The following is a 20,152-nucleotide window of genomic DNA, read 5'->3' as shown; positions in this document are numbered from 1 at the left end:
TGTGTGTGTGTGGCCAGCTCAGCCCACCAGGGGGCAGGGCTGGCTGGCATGTGGGGCTGGGGGATTGAACCACGGTCCCTGTGCTTTGCTAAGCTTGTTCTAAGTAGGTGCTTTAGACCACTGAGCCATCTCACCAGCCCCTCTAAATTTTAACATGGATGTCTTACAAGTACTCCACTGCTGGTACATATAATATGCATGTACAACTACTGTACCACAAATTAACTGTATTGCAATTTTTATAGAATTTTAATGTTATCCTTGAGGAACTATAATATGATGACATCTGGTCTGCTAAATGAGAACCTTTCTCTATATAAATATATATGTATATTATATATATCTTTTAATGTATTTAGGACAGAGTCTACAGGGTCTCACTATGTAGATTGGACTCCTCGTGATTCTCCTGTTTTTAGTCTCCCAAGTGCTGGGATTACAGGCATGCGCCACCATGCCCCATCTCAAATGCCATCTCAGCACACCCCAGGGGCGGGGCCAGCACCACACGCTGGGGATCGAACTCCGGTTCCTGCATCTGCCTAAGTAGGCACTTTAGTTTGCTGAGTTATCTCGCCGCACTAAATCAACACCTTTCTTTACATTACTGTAGTCAAAACTCCCTGAATAGTTGTACGAGCCACCTGATGAGACAGCCATGCATGTAAAAGCAGTGGTTCAAGCTATCTAATGGGATAGTCAATTCAAGTTAGCGCCATATGTCAGCAAGACATGAATTATGGCCCTGCCATGAATGTGTTAGTGAACACAGACACAAAAGTCTTCAATGAGGGGATAGGGAGATAGCTTGGCAGTCTAAGCACCTGCCTGGAAAGCATAAGGATGTGGGTTCAATAGCCAGTACTGCATGCCATGCAGGTCTATGCAGAGCTGGCTACCAAAACTATGTGTAGTGGTGCATGCCTGAAATCCCAGCACTGGGGGGGGGGGCTGAAAACATGAGGATCAGTACGAGTCTGAGCTTTGTAGTGAGATCCTGTACCAAATAAATAAACAGAAGATTAAAAAAAAGTTTTCAATGAGATACTCACAAAGAGAAGGCCAAAAATCATGAAAAAGATCATACACCATGACCAAGGAGGCTTCACTCCAGGGATGGAAAGATGTTTCAAGATATGCATTTCAATAAATGTAACATATCACTACAACAGAAGCAAGAACAAAAAAATCTCATGATCACTGTGACAGATGCAGAAAAGATATTGACAAAATCCAGCATTTGTTCAAGATAAAAACTCTGAAGAAAATAGGTATAGAAGGACCTTTTCTCAATCTGATAAAAAAAAATTTAAAACAAAACAATGTACAGCATCTTATTAAATGGGGAGAGGCTGAAAGCTTTCCCTCTAAAATCAGGAACAAGATGAGGATGTCTGTTGTCACTACTACTGTTTAATACAGTTTTCAAAATGTTAGCCAGAGCAATCAGGAAAGCAAAAGAAATAAAAATGATGAATATGGGAAAGAAGAAGCCAAAATACTATTTGCAGATGCCATGATCCTCTAGAGGAAGACCCCTCAGATACCACTAAAACACTTCTAGAATTAGTAACCAAATTCAGTGGTGTAGCAGGATACAAAGTCAACACCGCAAAACCAATAGTGTTCCTTACACCAATAATAAACTCACTGATAAAAAATTAGGAAAGCAGTGCAATTTACAGTATGAAGAAAATGAAATTAATTATTAAGGAAAATTAAGTACATCTTAATCTGTCTAAGAAAGCAACTGTAAGAGCTCTGCAACGAAAACACCAGCACTCTGAAAAAGCAGATCGAAGGGAACATCAGAAAATGGAAAGATGTACCCTGTTCCTAAACGAAACCAATGTTGTCAACACAGCAAAATGCCTCACTTTGGACAACTGTTACATCTAATCTCTAGAAGAAGCAAAAAACTCAAGAAAACTTGACCACATCCAAATAACAGACTGAATGAAAAAATGGGCTGCTATAGCACTTGGGAGGCTGAGGCAAGAGGACTCTTGCAAGTTCAAGGCAAGCTTAGGTTACTTAGTGAGTTAAAGGCCAGTTTGAACTACATAGATCCTGTCTCAAAAAACAAAACAAAACATAAAAAATTAGCTATTGAAATGAACAGACAATTCTCAGAAGAAGAAATACAAATTGCTAATAGATACTTGGAAAAATATTCCACATCTGGCTATTAGACAAATGCAAATTAAAATAACACTGAGATCACACCTATGCCAGAAAATATGGCTTTCATCAAGAAGTCAGATAACATCAAATGTAAGCAAGCCTGCAAGGATCAAGGAACCCAGCTATGGTGCATCAGTGGCAGAAATGTAAACTAGTACATGTATTTTGGAAATCAGTATGGCGATCCCTCCAAGAACTAAAAAGAGAAATTCCACTTGATCCAGCTATTACCCTTTTAGGTATCTTCCCCAAAGTGTTTGAGATATACCACAGTGATGTATTCACAGCCATGTTTATAGCAGCACAATTCATAATAGCTAAATCTTGGAAACAGTCTTTAAGCCCATCAATAGATGAATGTTTAAAGAAAATCTGGTACTTATGCACAACGGAGCACTACTCTGCCAGAAAGAAAGAGAAACTTGAATTGTTTGTAAGAAAATGGATGCACCTTGATACCATAATGCTAAATGCAATAAGTCAGAAGTGCAAGTTTAAATAGCTCATGGTTTACTGTACATGAAAACCCAAATTAAAATAATAAAGATCAAAATAAAAAAGATAATAGAAAGTAGAGAGGAAGATCTTTCTTTTTTTTTAGTTAGAAAAATATTTATTAAGCTCTTTAATAAATTATGTGCACGTAACTTTTTGAAAAGGTAGTTTTGCAATGAATGTTTATAAGTTCTTTTATGCCACCTTTTAAACTGTCATGTTTTTTCCACAAACTATAAGTTTATAGCTTATATTGTAAACCATAAGGCATCTGCTGACGATCTTTCTTAAATGGAAAATGGATCAAGAGATAGAGGAAGGTTCCAGGGAGAGGGACAGAAGGGGATAAAAAAAGAAATTAAAATGTATTTTATTATCACTCCCTGAGGGATGTAATCATTTTGTATTGCAAACATGTAATAAAAATTAATTATATCCTAGACATATTGGAATTTAATGCTGAAAAGTCTATATTAGATTATACATCTATCCACCCAAACACTGTGCCACTGATTTACTACCAATTAAAATAAAATAAAGTTTCAGACAGTATGGATTGTTAGTTGCCACAGATTTAGGGTAACGGAAAGGAATGGACAAAATATTTAAAATGAAACATAATAATAATTGTTCTACTTAGTTGATCTATCATTTAAAGAATGAATGTGACTCATAGTGGCTCCCAAATCTTGTTCCAAAAGCAGCTTTTCTTTTAAAAGTTTTATGTATTGAGGTTCTATTTATTTGAGGCAAAATGTTCTGCTGATAAAAGAAATTTATTTGAAAATGAACAAGACGCTAGAGCAAAACACTCTGAAATTGGAAAAAAAAAAAAAAAACCAAAACCAAACCATTTATTCTTACCGCTTCGTTCCACTCCAAATTCCTTGCCACTGAGAATGTGATGCAGGAGGTTCTTCATGGCTGAAGGACTGAGGTTCATCAGACCCTCTCTGGCCTCTTCAGCTAGTCAATATTAAACATAGGACAGAAAGAATTATAATTTACTGGCTTTGCTCATTATTTTTCTTTCTTTTTTCTCCTCCTTTACCCTTCTCTCCTTTCTCTTTTCATCTCCTTTTCTTGTAGCTCTTCAAATAGGATCCAGGCCCTTCCATACGCTAATCACAAGTGCTACCACTGAGCTCATCCCTGTCCGTACCAACATTATTCTGTTGTATAATTCGCACTCTATTTTCTTTCTTGTTTTGAATTTCTGAGTTATGTGATTGGAAGATAAGAATTACAAACTGTATTCCTAACACTGTAGCCCTAGCTATTCATAGTATAATGAATTTTTAATTATTTAAGGAGTGACTATTCAGGTTTATGAATTAGCTAGGTCACTTATTGCTTCATGATCTCACTTCTGCCCCACGCACTCCTATACTCAGCAGAATCTTTGAAGGTGGAAAAATGAAAGAACAATGGAACTGGAAGTTTCAGTGACATACAATGAAAAAAATATGCACGCAAATAGATGCAAATAATTAAAATTTCCTAGTTGAGACACATAGAAACTAAAAGGGAATAGATGTAAATTCACAAAATTATAAAGATGTTATGTTTTGTGTCTAGATGTCCCTCCAAAGCCTCATGCAGTCATGCTGTGGGCTTCTAGAGTTTGTGATGGATTCGTGGTCCAATTCTGGGATTATAGGTACGAGAGCTACACGTGCCTTAGGGCATGCGGACTGCATACAATATGAGGGAGGGAAAGAGGCTTGCTCTCTGGATCCTCCTTCTGGCTCTTGTTGCCTTGCAGTCTTCTCCCGTCAGGAACGGTTGCCCTCTGCCATGGGCCATGCTGCCTTGGATCCAACAGATTACAGACTGAAATCTCCACAAACTGAGCTAAATAAATTTCCTTCCTTAATTTTTGGCATCAGGTATTTTGTTTCAGCAATGTGGGAAAAGTAAATAAGACAAAAGACTATTTTTTATCTTTTTTTCAAAAGACTATTTTGAAGATAATTTGAACTTGTTCATGAAGAGACATTTAAGAGTGTATTTAACTAATATTAGTGCAAAAGGGTATGGTAAGACTTAACCTTGAAAAGCTGACTATCCACTTGGGACAGATGGAACATGTACACAAGGTAAACAACAATAAACAATTGTATGAACTACGTGCTACGTTTATCATATACACAAGTATTTTTGAAATTAGAAGAGACATCAATCTTTGAGGACAAGGATCAATAAAATTAGTGAGGATGCTATTAAAATAGTAGGTAGAGATCAGACTGTTAAGCATCTTGACTATCAAACCCAGTAATAAATAAAGAGCCATCATTTTGATGAATCTACCGAGGAAAATGTCCATTATAGGCAATTAAGGAGAAACAAGTGTCAGGATTTTGTCCTTTGTTGAGGTTTATTATTGAATGACCACATCCTTTCATAAAATATCTCTTGATACCACAGCAGGGGGATTCTATGTAGTGACCTTGTCTCTCACAGTGTGAACTGGAAATCACTAGAAATCCAACAGACTTGGACTCAAATTCCTTTATGTCCTTAATATCATACTTTGGACAAATTATTTAGCTTTCCTGAATTTCAGTTCACTTATTGGAAAACGTGAGACAGTATTACATTCTCTAGAACGATAACGTAAGGATAAAATGAAACAATATACACAAATATAAAGCAAAAAGCACAGTTTCCAGCATATTCTAGGTATGAAATAATTGTTTGCTCTTTTCTTTTGAAGGGTTATTCAAATATAAATTATATCATGCATTTGATTTAGATAGACTTAAAGCAACACAGTTAGCTATTCGTTAGTGGTTCAATTAAAAGTCTTTTGGAGAAATTTATTTCAAAGAATGAGTTTCAATTTTGAGTTTTGAGACTGTGATTTTATTTTTCTGTGCCAACCTTATCATAATTATTTTGCCATTCTTACTTAAAATATCACACAATTTTTCTCTACAGACTACAAGCACTTATTTTTTCCAACTAAAACTGTTATATTGACAAATATACCTGTAGTTAATTTCAAAGACAGTCTTCTTAAATGTTTTTTTTTTTTTTTTCCAGAACCGGGGATTGAACTCAGGCCCTTGTGCTTGCCAGGGAAGCACTTATTCCACTGAGCCATCTCCCCGGCCCCCAATCTTCTTAAATGTTAACAAAACATTGTCTTCTTTTTTGTTTGTTTGTTTGTTTTTGGCAGAACCGGGGATTGAACTCAGGCCCCTGCGCTTGCCAGGGAAGCGCTTATTCTGCTGAGCCATCTCCCCAGCCCACATTGTCTTCCTTATTTGATTATGATGTTGGCTAGACATAACTCTGACACTGTTATCCGCTGATGCAGTGACTCAGCCTAAGTGTCCTGAAATCTCATTGCTGGAATCAGATCTGCACCTTTGTTTCTTTTTGTATTGGGGATTGAACTCAGGGCCTTGTGTATGTTAGGTAAGAGCTCTACCACTGAGCTGTCTCTCAACCTTTATTACCTGAATCAGAACCCAATCTAGTCTGTCATCCTTAGGTACTCTCTGGAGCACTCCAGAGATTAGGAGAAATGAAATCAGCTAAGAGCAGTTAGTTAAGAAGAACTGGAAAAATAAAAAATAAAAAAAAGAAAATAAACAATTACACATTTATACACAGGAATTTAGAAATCTAACCATAATATCTATCTATCTATCTATCTATCTATCTCTATATCACTATATATATATATCTGTATATATCAAATAGTTAGGATACATATACAGCTACTTTCTCTTAGTTCAATGAGCAGAAAGATTTGTACTACTAGTGTTTAGACAAGATATCATGTCTGCATCTTGAACTATGAATAACTACTACAAAGATAACAATATGCAATGTATTAATTATTGACACTGTCCTACTAATCTGTTTTGAAACTGTCTCATTCGTATTTCTCAATTAAAAAAAAAAAAGAAAAAAAAAAAAAAAAAAAAAAAAAAAAAAAAAAAAAAAAAAAAAAAAAAAAAAAAAGAATTCGGAGTGCAGAGCCCCCAAGTGGTGACGATTTGAAACTGCAGTACCAATAGAAAAAGGTGTCATCGTAGGTCGTTTTACTTGTGTAGGTAACAACTGACTGACTTGGGAACAAGATCGCCGCAAACAGCTTCTGAGCTGCGAGTAAAAATGGGTCAGCTTTCTTTCCCTTCTTTTTTTTCCTTTCTCTTCTGATCTCAAACGGCATTGCTGCATTAAAAGTGAATTTTGCCGAAAAGTAGTTACTGAGTTGAGTACCTGAGCATCGAAGGGACTGGGCCAGTTCAGTTGCCATAACTTGTATGATCAGACCAATTCGAAGTCGAAACATTTCCGCAAAGAGCCCAGGCTGGGTTCTCATATACATGGCGAGGTATACCATGATTTCCTGTGCACAGAACGAACATAGCAAAGATCATGGCCTGCGTCTCACAAAGCTTATGGCATCATCTTTGCAAGCTGTGGGGCGCTTAAAAACAAAGTTCAAAATATTAATCACCAGATTAAGTTTTAAATTCTTCTCACCTGTGTAAGAATTGAAATACTCATGTCGCCTTCACAGGCTTCATCTATTAGCTCAGTGAGTGTCTCATAGGGCAAAGGTCTGAAGAAGACAATGAGTAAAAATAAAATTCCGCAATCATTTAAAGGTAAATATATTTAAAAAAACCACTCTTCTTAACCATTTTGAATCTGTATGTACAAAATAGTATAGATAGATTTTTGGATATACAGCTACTTTCTCTTAATTCAATGAGAAGAAAGATTTGTACTAATAGTGTTTGGACAGGATATCATGTCTGCCTCTTGTACTAGGAATAACCACTATGAAGACAACAGTATACAATGTATTTATTATTATTATTATTATTAATATTATTATTATTGCAAAAGCGGGGATTGAACTCAGGCGCTTGCCAGGGAAGCACTTATTCCACTGCACCATCTCCCCAGTCCCTTGTATTAATTATTGAAACTGTCTTATTAATCGGTTTTGAAGCTGCCTCACTGCTATTTGTATCTCAATAAAATTAATAAAAAAATTTAAAAAATAAGAAACTCTTCTTAAACCCAAGTCATTTCCTCAATACCTCATCATTACCAGTAGCACACTGGTCTACATCAACTCCAAGAACTTTGTCTTCTCTCCACCACTAGATTGCTCTTTTCCTTCATTTTATAAAGTTTGAAACAGTCTCTGATGTTATTTCATACTAATCTTTCATAATTATCCTTAACATTTGCTTAATATCCTTAACTACTATGACTACAAAGAAAATAATTTGAACCTGTGCCATTTTATTACTTCAGTCACATCTTACAGTTCAATTGAGTTTCTAGTTTCATCAGTTTGCACACACATTCTCTTCTCTCCTACACACACATACGCATAAATCCACCTACCATTGACATGAAGTACTTTCAGAGTGTGGCTCATGTGATTTTCTTTTGGATTGCTTATAGCATTACAAAACTGATCTTGTTTGGCAGGATTAAGGTGTTGGTGATTGAATTCTGTCCCCACACTAAAAAAATTCCTGTGTTGAAACCTCAACCCTTTAGTACCTCAAAATGTGACTTTATTTGGAGATGTCTTCAGAGGTGATTAAATTAAAGTGAAGTCATTAGGGTGGGCCCTGAACCAATATGATTAGTGCTTTAATAAAAAGAGGATTATGGATGCTTAGTGATATGTGCAGCAAAGGAATGTGAAGAGCACAGGGAGAATATAGCCTTCTCTAAGCCAAGAGGAGAAGGACAAAAGTCCTTTGCTGCCTTCAGAAGGAACCAATCCTGCTGACACCCTGATTTAGACTTCTGGTCTCCACAGCTGTGAAGGAATAAAGTTCTGCTGTTGAAACCGCCTAGTCTGTGGTATTTTGTTATGTCAGCACAAGCCAACCAACATACAAGGTTAGCACAAGTTTCCTAAAGAACAACTGTGACTTGACAAATAAAACCTGTGACACATGGCCCCATGACATGCCACTCCATACCTTCTTTGAGGAATGGATCTCATAAGCAACAGAAATTATAGCATTCCTGATTCTTCTCTTCTTTTTTCTCTCCCTCTTTTCCTCCTCCTCTTTCCTTTGTGTAGTACTGGATGCTTTACTCAGGGCCTCCACACTGAGCTACATCCTTCACTCTCTTTTTTATTTTGGATCAGGGTCTCAGGAAATCACCCCGTTGGCCAGGCTGAGCTTGAACTTGTGAATCTCCTGCCTCAATCTCTAGAGTCCTGAGATTACAGACAGGTGTCCCCATGACCAGCTAATTCCTGAGTACCTTACTATCACTTATTCTACATTCATCTCTATACCTAAGGTATGTTTTTAAATATAAAACTTCACTACAGTGACTACAGAAATAGAACTGGCAGGTGTGGGGGGTAATATCTTTTTTAAAAAGAGTACTCCTTTGTAGGGAAACAGAATTTTCATATCACTTAAGAATGAAGATAGAATGTCTCTAAAATATTTATTGTAAATACAACCTGCTTCAGATTTAATATTGGCACTACTGTAACATAAAATTAGACAGATTTAGCGCAGATGAGTTTTAACAGCATGGCTAGAGGCAAATGCGAGACGCACGTACGAATAATTAAACTTTCTATCCTAAATATCACTCCACTTCCCACCGCTTCTGACCGCAGCTTATCCTAGGAGACTGTTGTCAATCAGAAGCTGAGAGACCAGAGGAAGTACTAATCTCTGCCTCTTTCATTCGTTCTTGAGCTGCACGGAAGTGCATCACCAGTTCCGTGCTCCAGCCAGACACTTTCTTTCACATCCTCTTTCAGGGTATGGTGGACTCTTGGTGCTAATTCCTGAGCTCTGTGTATGTTGTCATGTTTTGTTTTTTGAATGGGAGGTTTAAAGAAAACCAACCCAGAAAAAAAGTTTGAGTACTGCTCCCTCTGAGTTTCTCTCTTTCATTTACTTGTGCCCTGTCATTTGCCAGCATTCTGCTGCTGAGTCTTTCATAGAAGTGTGCACGTTATCCATTGACAAATTAGGGGAATGGAATTGTGAAAAATCCACGAAACTCCTTAAAGACTCAGAGATGCCTTATTGGACCTAACGGAAGAACACACTCACGCAGAGATGGTCTTTTCTCGAGGCTCTGGAGGGAGTCCTACTGTCAAATGTTTCTGATAGGAGAGCAGGTCTGTGCAGGCCTAACGAGAGACAACGTAACATTATCATTTCTGTAAAAACTCGGATTTCTACAAACACTTCCCTTCACAGTCTAGAAACAATAATTTCTCCTTAACTTAAAAATATATCAAACTTTTCCTCAGAAATACGATGCAGGGCCAGCCAAATAGCTCAGTGTATTAAAGCCGCTGCTTAGGCAGAAGCAGGAGCTGGGGTTCGATCCCCGGGCCTGTTGTGCCAGCCCTGCCCCAGGGGTACACTGAGACAGAAATTGAGGCTGGGCATGGTGGCACGCATGTAATCCTAGCTCTTGGGAGGCTGTAAACAGGAGGATCACTACGAGTCCAATTTATGTAGTGAGACCCTGAGCACCCTGTAGACCCTGTCCTAAAAAAAGGACTACCATGCAGATCAGAAATGCGACATTTATAGGAAGGAATTATCAAGTCTTTCCATCTCCTAGGAAGTAGGAACTTTCATCCCAGCACAAATTCATTATTTTTTTTCATAAATTCATTCTTAAGATCTAGAATTCTTGTAGTTTATAATACTTCTAAAGTCTACAGTTTTTATGGCTCAGTAATGTATAATTGTTATTGACAAAAATCAAAATAAACAACAGAAACTATATATGAAAGATGGCATGTGAAATGAGTACAGGCTGTGTTTGCCTTAAAAACAGTTATGGAAGTTGGGGGTTTGCTTTTTGGGAGTTGCTGGAGGGGAAACCCAGGACCTCACAAATGGCAGGCAAGTTCTCTACCACTGAGACATACTCTCAGTCCTCAAACGAATTGTTTGAAAGCACTCGCATTTAGATCTGGTAATGGAACTTAGACTACCTCATCCAATGCTTCCACCTTCTTCCTTAAGATCCCAGAGATATATCGGATCAGGCCCCAGTGACGAATTTCTCCAACTTTGCCATATAGTTCAGTAAGAAGCTCTCTGACGGTAGCACTTCTTTCTTCATACAATTCTGTGTCCCATTCAGGTCCTCTGGAATTTTAAAGACAGAACCACATAAAGTATAAGTAAAAACGTCTTTTCTGTCAGAGTTAAAATAGATATACATGTTTTTGATAAGGCTTCTTCCTTAGGAAACTGCTATTGTTTACTAAGAATCCTTGTAAAACTCTAATAGTCAATTGTGAATATCTAGAAAAGAATTTTTTAGTTTCAGCTGTGCTTTAGTAAAGTGTTCTTTCACAGCCTTTAACACAGCTGAAACTAAAGACAAAGATTTAACTCCTGAATGTTCAGAAGTAGGCTATGCTTCAGGAACTAATGAAGAAACAAGAAAATGTGTATTTATTGTTAAAGGGGACATATTATTATGATTTATATCTAGATGTCTCCCCAAGTCCTCATATACTCATAACTGGGGCTTTTGTGAGGTGACTGGATCACAGATGTGTGATACTCATCACTGGATTAGTCCACTATTGGGTTAACAGGTGGGGTGATGGTGGGAGGTGAAGCCTGCTGGGAAGAGGAGGGCCCCTGGGCACGGCCTGGAAAGGTCTATCTCCCTTCTCTGCTTCTCTGATCCTTCTCTGCTTCCTGCTTCCCATGCCATGAACTGTTTCTCTGCTGCCCTGCCTGTCTGCCATGTCACCCAGCCTCGGAGCCAGCTGACTATGGACTGAAACTTCTACAAACCATGGTCTAAAATAAACCTTCCCTCCTTTAAATCGTGCATATTGAGTAATTTTTCCAAGAAATGAGAAAGTAACTAAAGCACATATACATTTATTATTGTAGAACTAATACAAACCAACTACGAAGTACCTTAAAATATATGTATGAAGGTTTTTGATACAGGGAAATTAATATGCCATGAAGATAGACTATTAATTAAAAGATGTTATGACAATCAAGTAATCATCTGGAAAAAAGCTGGACCTATGCTTCACTGTATCACTATAATTTCAGAGGTAGCAGAGATCTAAATGTAAAGGTACAAGAAAAAAGTGGAATAATTAGTTCATAGCTTTGGAAGGAAGAGGACATGCTACAGTGCAGATGAACCTTGAAAATACTGTACTAAACAAAAGTTGTTCATCATAAAACACTGAATATCATACGACTTCATTTGTATAAATGTTGGAAATAGGCCAATTTGTAGTGGCTGAAAGTAGACTGGTGGTTGCTTAGGCAAGGGGATGGAGGGATTGGTGACTGATGGGTAACGGAAATGGTGTTTCTTTTTTGGGATAATAAAATGTTCTATAATGGGTAGTTGTGAAAGGTGCACAATACTATGAATACATAAAACTCCATTGAATTATACACTTAAAATACCTATATCCTTTGGCTGATCAACTCACTTTCTGGTTTATGTATAGAATAAAATCCTTCCATACATGTGAAATGATACATGCTAAGAGGTTTTCACTATAAGCTTTGTAGGAGTGAATGACTGGAAAATATGCAAATGTCTACCAGTAGGAAACTGATTAAATGAACCATGCTATATTCAAGTAACAGAATACTATAAAACTATTGGGAGAATATACATAAATCTAGAACATGGTAGATTGTATTTCCTAAAATGACTACAACAATTTTGCACTCAACATGTTCCTCTTACAAAGTGACTTTCACTGCCCTCTCATTGAGAGGAGGAGTTTGTATTCTTTTCCCTTGAATGCAGGCATTGTAACTAAGGCAAAAGTATCAGTGTATGATGTCTGAGGCTAGGTAAAAAACATAGTACAGCTTCTACTTGGTCTTGTGTTGAAACAATTACTCTTAGCATTTGGTTATCATTCTGTGAGGAAACACATATGAGGAAATAACTTGCAGGGGTTCTAGCTGTATGTAATGAGGTTCCAGTCAACAGTCATGATCATCGTGACCCAGCAGTAATGAACAAGCCTTGTCATTACTCCAGGCTCAGACACTGTCTGACAAAAGTTGAATTCGAGATTCTGAGCAAGTAGAATTCCCTGAGATCAGGGAAGTTCCAGAACTGTTTTAGACCTTTGATATTTTAAGCCATTAAATTTAGGGGTGATTTTTTATGAAGAAATAAGATAGAATATATATGTATAAGATTTATAGTTTTAGTGAAAAATCAAGGTATACCACAATTTACATATTGTGCTACATTTAGATAAATGGGTCAAAGTATACTCTACATGTATCTGTATTGACATACATATGCATGAAATGACCCCGGGAAGAGGCACATGCAAAAACAGTATTGATTGCCAGTGAACTTGGTATCTGGGAAAAAGACTTTTACACTTTTGCTGCATATCTTTTCATACTTAAAAAGTTCTGAGATGTGGGAATGCATGCTCTATTTAATATATCAAATGTTAGAAAACATGAACTAAAAAGTGCTGTGGAGTCATCAATGGATGCAAGATCAGTGAGTGAAGATTTGAAGAATAACGGGATATTTACACAGTCTCAATGCATATAACTACAGGATATATTGTTAATTATAAATGACATAATGGCTTTTCCAGTGGAGGAACCTGGCCAGATGATCAAGCCATGTGATCAACCTGAACAATGTCAGTGATGACACTAAGCATTGTGTGCCTCCTGACAGGACATACAGAGATTGCATCAGCTCAGTGGCATTTTGCCAAAAAACATGTCTCTAGAACTTATTCATGATGAGCCATCTCATATAAAAAAACTGATGGTCTGCAAAATAAATGCTATTTATTTATTTATTGTACTGGGGATCGAACTCAGGACATCAAAAACATGCAAAGTAAGACTCAGTAGTGTATACAGATCAATGGTAATTTAAAACATAAGAACTAAATGAACTGCATGATTTTAGATTTTGTTTTGCAATAAATACATTATTAGGCTAACAGATAAATCTGGTAATATTGTTTTGAGGTTTATTTTCTGGTTTTGACAATGATACTGTGATTCTATGAGAGTTTCTACTTTGAAGAAAATGCACACTGACATATTTAGGGGTACATGGGGATTATATCTACTAATTACTCTTAAATGGCACAGAAAATAATGCATATATGTGTAAATAAGTGTACGAGAGAGAGAGAGAGACAGAGAGACAGACAGAGACAGATACAGACAGAGAAAGAGAGGCAGAGAGAGAGAGAGAGAGAGAGAGAGAGAGAGAGAGAGAGAGAGACTCTTACTGGAGACATGCTGCAAGTCAAGTACTGGGTTGTGTACTGAGGATACAATAAAAGACAGTCACTGACCTCGAAGAGTCTAGGCTAGTGGTGTGAGATATATATATCAAAATTAACATGGCTAAATAGTATTAGTCACATGTACTACATTACGGAGGGAGCCAAAGGAGCAGGGAGTAGGAAAGGGAGCAGTTTTTTTTCAATGTATTTAGGACAGGATCTACAGGGTCTACAGGGTCTCACTATGTAGATCGGACTTGTAGTGATTCTCCTGTTTTCAGCCTACCAAGCACTGGGATTACAGGCATGTGCCACCATGCCAGTCTCAGTCGCCATCTCACTGTGCCCCTGGGGTGGGGTAGGCATTGGCACCAGGGATCGAACCCCAGGTGTTGCACTCTGCCTAACCAGGCACTTTAGTTAACTGAGCTATCTGGCTGGCAAGGGAGCAGTTTTGAGCTAACTTCTTGGAGTATATGTTAGGATCATCCTAGGTATATGCTATAATAAAGGAAAGCTGACTAACATCTTATGCCATACTTCCCTTCTATATGAATATATATTATACATACTATATTTTTTTTCTTTTGGTACCGGGGATGGAACTCAGGACCTAGCACTTGCCAGGCAGGTGCTTAAGCCACTGAGCTACCTCCCCAGCTCCTATACATACTATATTTGGAGAGAGTATTAATCACTTACTTCACAGTGTATAGCATGTAGAGTATATCAGCTTGTTCCTGTAAGCTTGAAGTTTCCTTCAGCTGTGAAACCAGTGCTTTCAAGTCCACTTCCCCGGATTGATCTCTAGGAAAATGCATTTCTACACGAACAGAGGGAACCTTTATTTTGAGAAATGATGAAAAGAAATTAAGTCCATAGGTGTTCTTAAATGATGCCATAGAATGAGTCATCTTTCCACTCGTAAACCATTGTGATAAGAATTTTCTAAATATTGATGTAAAGCAAAATAAAAACAATGAAGCCATCAAGACATATCAAAAAGCAAAATTTTTTTTTTTAATTTATTTTTTTGCGGTACTGGAGATTGAACTCAGGACCTTGCACTTGCCAGGCAAATGCTTATTCTACTGAGCTATCTCCCCGGCCCAAAGCAAAATATTTTAAAGCAAAATTAGACAAACTTTCCCTCTTTAAGAGCTAACTGAAAGCCACGCTGGTGCCACATGCCTGTCATCTCATCACTCAGAAGGCTGGAGGGTCATTGCGAATTTGAGGCCAGCCTTGGCTACATAATGAGACCCTGTCTCAAGAGCTAACTGAAAAAGACACGTATCTTCCAGGATAGTATTTTGTCTGCCATCAGCTACTAACATGAACCACAATGCAAGTTCTATTATTTTCCATAAAGATGACAGTCTTTTAAAATGCTAATAGAAATTCCTCATGTGCAGGTTTACCTGGTTACCCTGTGAGGAGTCTGGTGAGTCAAGTAGGTTGAATGAAGGCTGGGAAGGCTGAAATAACTTTGTAGGAAGGTACATATGAACATCTGTAAGAGGTTGACATGTACGTGAAAGGTTAGACAGTTAGGAAACTAATCAAAATGCATGGTTGACCTCAACAATGGGCTTGCGTATGGGTCAATTCTTTATAGAAAAACAATCGCAAATTTTTCCTTTCATGGTATTATCAAAGAAAAATATGTACATTAGATAATTTAAAAACTTTGCAAGTGATACATATATTTTGAATTGATTTTTCTAGAATTGTACCATCAACTGTACATAAAATATATTAAATTTACTAAGGTAATCAATATAACAATGTTGCCATCAATGACACTTTAATATAATGCTACGTATAATAGAAAGAACTCAGTTATGGGCTTTTGTTTTTTGGCGGAACCGGGGCTTGAACTCAGACCATTGCGCTTGCCAGGGAAGGGCTTATTCTACTGAGCCATCTCCCCGGCCCCAGTTATGGGCTTTTGCAGGAGAATATTTGATGGTTAGTCCTTGTGTTTTCCTGAAAATAGGTAACTGCGTGATGCTATCTAGGGAATTACAAAATGCGATGGGTGAGCAACTCTGAGGTGTTTCTGAGATTTGTACTTACAGTCCATTGTGGAAATACTTACCATAATGTCTAAAGAGAGACTCTCTTGTCATTTTCACCATTTTACAGATAAAGAGAGATACAAAGCTCAAACAACTGTCCAAGCAGGTAAATAGCAGAGCTGAAAATTAAACTCAAGTGTCCTGATGCACAATCAAGGAGTATTTAATCAAGTTCATCTCTTTGCATAAGCTCCCTCTCCAGAGAGCACTCCCAAAGAGTATGTTAAAATTTTTCCTATTATAAATGTTAATTCCCTAGTACTCACATTTAATATCTTTGATTAGTAATGGTCAATAAAGTTTTAGATGGCAAGAGCATGCATATCAATCACTCTCATTTGTATAATGTTAATATTTGGGTCATCAAGGCATGGCCAAGGAGCCTTTCTCTCCCTTCATACGCAGCTACCATAGAGGTGCCGAACACTCTCGGAACCAGGACTACTCCTGGCGCTGCATAGAAGAAGCCATCTCCCACTACAAACACTGCTGAAAGAAGGTAGTAGTCTTAGAGAGGAGTATGGCAAAGTTGAGAAGAATGAATACTATATTTGAGAAAACATAGATCTATGTGGCTGGAGCAAATGAATGGCAAAAGTTACAACTGGCCTAAGGGAAACAATTTTACTTAAGAGATACCATCTCTTTCTCCATTGCATGGCGACCCTGTCATAATCTTGCAATGCTTTCTCTTTAAATAAAATTACTTCTCAGGGGGTGATTTTTCTAAAGGAAAAGCTCTTCTTACCATTTTTAGCTTTGATGTAATTCTGCTTCCTTTCTCTTGTTCTGCCTCTCCTTACTGTGTTCCTGGTTAAGCCAGACTACATAGAACTATCTTCAGGAAAACTCTACCTGATTCATTGATTATACAAATGTTTGGGTGTCTAACATTTTCCAGGTACTGTATACAATGCTGGGGATAAAGCAGGGAACAAAGTTCCTGTTTACAGAATAATCAATGTTCCAGCCCTATTGTGGGCTTCATGTCACCCTGTGCCTGACTCTAGTGAGTCACAGTATTACTCACTCTGTACATGCAGCTCCTTGGCCTTGGTCACCAAGGACATTAAGTCGCAGGTTGTTTGCACAGCAGCTCGGAATCGATCTAGCCCTCCCTTCTTTGAAGCAGGGGCTAGTTTAGGATGGGGAGCAGTGTGGGCCAAAAGGTGATCTAAGTAACGAGCAACTTCCTCACCACAGCGAGCTGCAGGGTTAGTGGGGGAGGGAGAAGAGAAAAAAAAATAAACATTCCAGTTATTTCACAGTCCATCCCAGCAATCAGAATGATCAGCTCCTGAACCTATAACCCAGCACCAGGAGTAAGCTGTTTGTAGCTCATGGAGGGGAGACAAGCTTGTTATCACTATACAGCTTCATAGATTTAAGATTTAGAGACTAGAGCCATTTTCCAGGACACCCCATTCTTCAGCTTTGCTGAGAAAATATTATGGTGCCTGAAAGCAGTCTGAGCTCATTTTAGGACAGGTGGAGCAAGCATCTTCCAATCTGGGTGTGCACGTGTGAATATGTGATGGTAGCTGCGGCAGGAGTGGAATGGGGGGGGGGAGGAGGAGGAGACAAAACATGGCCCTTCAAGTCCCACTAGTGATAAGGGACTCATGTGAGGGAGGGCCAAGGAAGGGAAAATCTTCTCCAAACAAGCTTCAAATAGCAGGTATGGTTACAAAAGAAAAAAAAAACCACCTTCATGTGGCAATGGTGAGGAAAGCACTACTGGCCACACAGTGCCCTTCACTCATCTCATTTATTCACTCAGCAACTATTTACTGTTTATGTAGGAGGCAGTGCATTAGGGACTCAAGTGTGGTGAAGAAGAGAGACCTGGTCCCTATCTTCTTCAGGTCCCTCTCCACCATGCATTCTCTATATAATATCAACTCTCCATACAGATAGTGAACATGAAAAACATACAAATAACTTGTAGGCACTTAATATTTCAGACTTTACACTTTATACTTTGTTTTATCTGATTTGGGATGATCTTTCGTAATTTCTCCAGATGCATTTCCATGCTCTGATATAGTTAATGGGGATAGCAGAGCTCTAAGAATGGAACTCACATTCGAGGACATAACAATGACACAGTCTAACCTTCAGTATAATTTCGATACTTGAATCAAGGATTATGAAGAATATGGAAAGATGCTTTGTATCTATAAAAGAACCAGCAAGCAATCATCATGCCCATGGTGAGATCAAAATCTAGAGGTACAAAGCAACTTAGAATGCTGTAAGATCAAATGTAGTAGTACAGATCATTAAAAAGATAAATTTAAAAAGTAATTCAAGGCTAGTCAAATAGCTCAGTGGATTAAAGCACCTGCTTAGGCAGATGCAGCGGCCAGGGTTTGATCCCCTGGCCTGCCATTCAGGCCCTGCCCCCAGGGCACACTGAGACAGTGATTGAGACTGGGTGTGGTGGCGTGCACCTGTAATCCCAGCTCTTGGGAAGCTAAACATAGGAGAATCACTATGAGTCCGATCTACGTAGTGAGACCTGGTAGACTCTTACTAAAATAAAAAGTAATTCAAGGAAATGCATGCTACAGGTGAAAATCGGGGGCCTGCCCCTTAGCTCAGTTCTTTAAGTGGCTGCTTCAACAAAGCAGTCAGGCTCAGGTTGCTGTGGTTCGATCCCCACAACTCAAGCCAGCCAAACCTGCCCTGAAGGCATTTAGAGCAAAAAAAAAAAAAAAAAAATCCTTCTACAGGTGAAAATCATAACTACTCATGGAACAGTAAGCAGCCTCAATGTATGATATTTCTTGCTTCATCTTCAAAGCATTTTATGCCAAAATAGACATAATAAATAACTTCAATTATTAGTAACAGTAAATGTCTTGTATTTAATGTAATTTTTAGGGTTTTTGATACAAAAAAGCAGTTCTAACTATAATTTTGTTTTACTATGTACTATGCAATAGATATTAGGTATCTATTACTCACCACTGCTTCTTCCCATTTCAAAACCACCAGCCACTTCAAATGCCCAGGAGATAAATCTTGCCTAGCTATAATGAGGAACAGTCCAGCTCCATACTGCACAATCACCACAGGGATATTAGACCAGAAACTGAAGGTAAGTAAAGGGGTGAAAAGTGAAGCCAAACAAAAGTAGAAATCTAGATGTATTAAAGAGGAACGAGGATGATGCACTGTGAGACTGCTGTAGCATGAGTTATTAAGGACGATGCTAAACAATGTTTTGTTTTCTTGTCCAGCCAACCAGTGCTTTATGAAGCCTGCTTACCATTACTGGCTGAATCATAGTTATCCATCCAATTGCCAGATTCCAACTCATCAGAGTTGTCTTCATAATCTTCACTGTACAGCTTACCCTCAGGTCCAAGGTCCATGAAACTCAAGTGTGTGCAGCAAGATGTTGTCAAAAACTCTGACAATTTACCTGTTTGAATCCTGACAATTAGCGGGTAGACAAAAACCAGAAAATCAGGAGAGATCCTTTTAAAAAAAATTTAGTGATAAAGAGATATCTAGTTTTTTTTTTTTTTGTACTAGGGACCAAACTCCAGACCTAGTACTTGCCAGGCAGGCACTTATGCTACTGAGCTATCTCCCTGACCCTCCTCGCATGCTTCATTTAGGCATTACTGATGTTCATAACCAGGATAAATTTTGTAAAAGTGAAATTTCACTGCATTCTTAAGCATAGTGTTTGTCTTAAATTGTTAGAGGACTGTGTTAAAAAGGCTATAACTACGGGTTCAGAGTCCATCAGAAGGTGAGTTTTGCTATGCTACTAACTATGCCAAGTGCCTGGTACCAATTTGAAGTGTCTACTAGAGAAACCAGGAGTGAGTTAAGATAAATTACAATGAATTCATCACATCATTTAGAAAATACCCATCAGAGACTACTTTGAACATAAAAGATGATATCTGAAAATTGTACATCAGATTATAAGTCATGTTGCCCCTTACTTATGAAGCCACTTAGAAAACTCAAAAGGAAAGTCATTCATATTAATTTTCTGAAGAAGCCAGCTTGAAGGAAGCTGCCAATACCCAGGCTCTGAATAATTTAAACTTTAAAATAAATAATAACATTTCATTTCTTTTTTCTTTCTTTCTTT

General features: G+C 37.9%; 1 protein-coding gene across 3 annotated transcripts in view; it reads right to left on the bottom strand.

Moving 5' to 3' along the window:
* The window catches only part of Phka1 (phosphorylase kinase regulatory subunit alpha 1), a 191,536-nt gene that overhangs the window by 55,337 nt on the left and 116,047 nt on the right, over positions 1-20,152 (bottom strand). For 2 of the 3 annotated variants that reach the window (XM_023707093.1, XM_004646775.2), the window contains exons 18-26: positions 19,310-19,476; positions 17,066-17,242; positions 15,376-15,467; positions 14,657-14,796; positions 10,664-10,820; positions 9,762-9,841; positions 7,183-7,261; positions 6,916-7,045; positions 3,544-3,645 (exon numbers count right to left, since the gene is read on the bottom strand). In XM_023707093.1, coding sequence (XP_023562861.1) covers positions 3,544-3,645; positions 6,916-7,045; positions 7,183-7,261; positions 9,762-9,841; positions 10,664-10,820; positions 14,657-14,796; positions 15,376-15,467; positions 17,066-17,242; positions 19,310-19,476 — 1,124 coding nt within the window. The remainder of the gene's footprint in view (positions 1-3,543; positions 3,646-6,915; positions 7,046-7,182; positions 7,262-9,761; positions 9,842-10,663; positions 10,821-14,656; positions 14,797-15,375; positions 15,468-17,065; positions 17,243-19,309; positions 19,477-20,152) is intronic. The other variant, XM_023707094.1, reaches the window with a different exon arrangement.

This window comes from Octodon degus, unplaced genomic scaffold (genome assembly GCF_000260255.1).
Source record: "Octodon degus isolate 3935 unplaced genomic scaffold, OctDeg1.0 scaffold00280, whole genome shotgun sequence".
NCBI classification, from domain to species: domain Eukaryota; kingdom Metazoa; phylum Chordata; class Mammalia; order Rodentia; family Octodontidae; genus Octodon; species Octodon degus.
The sequence above is the reverse complement of the archived record's forward strand: the minus strand, read 5'-3'. Positions and strand labels throughout refer to the sequence as shown.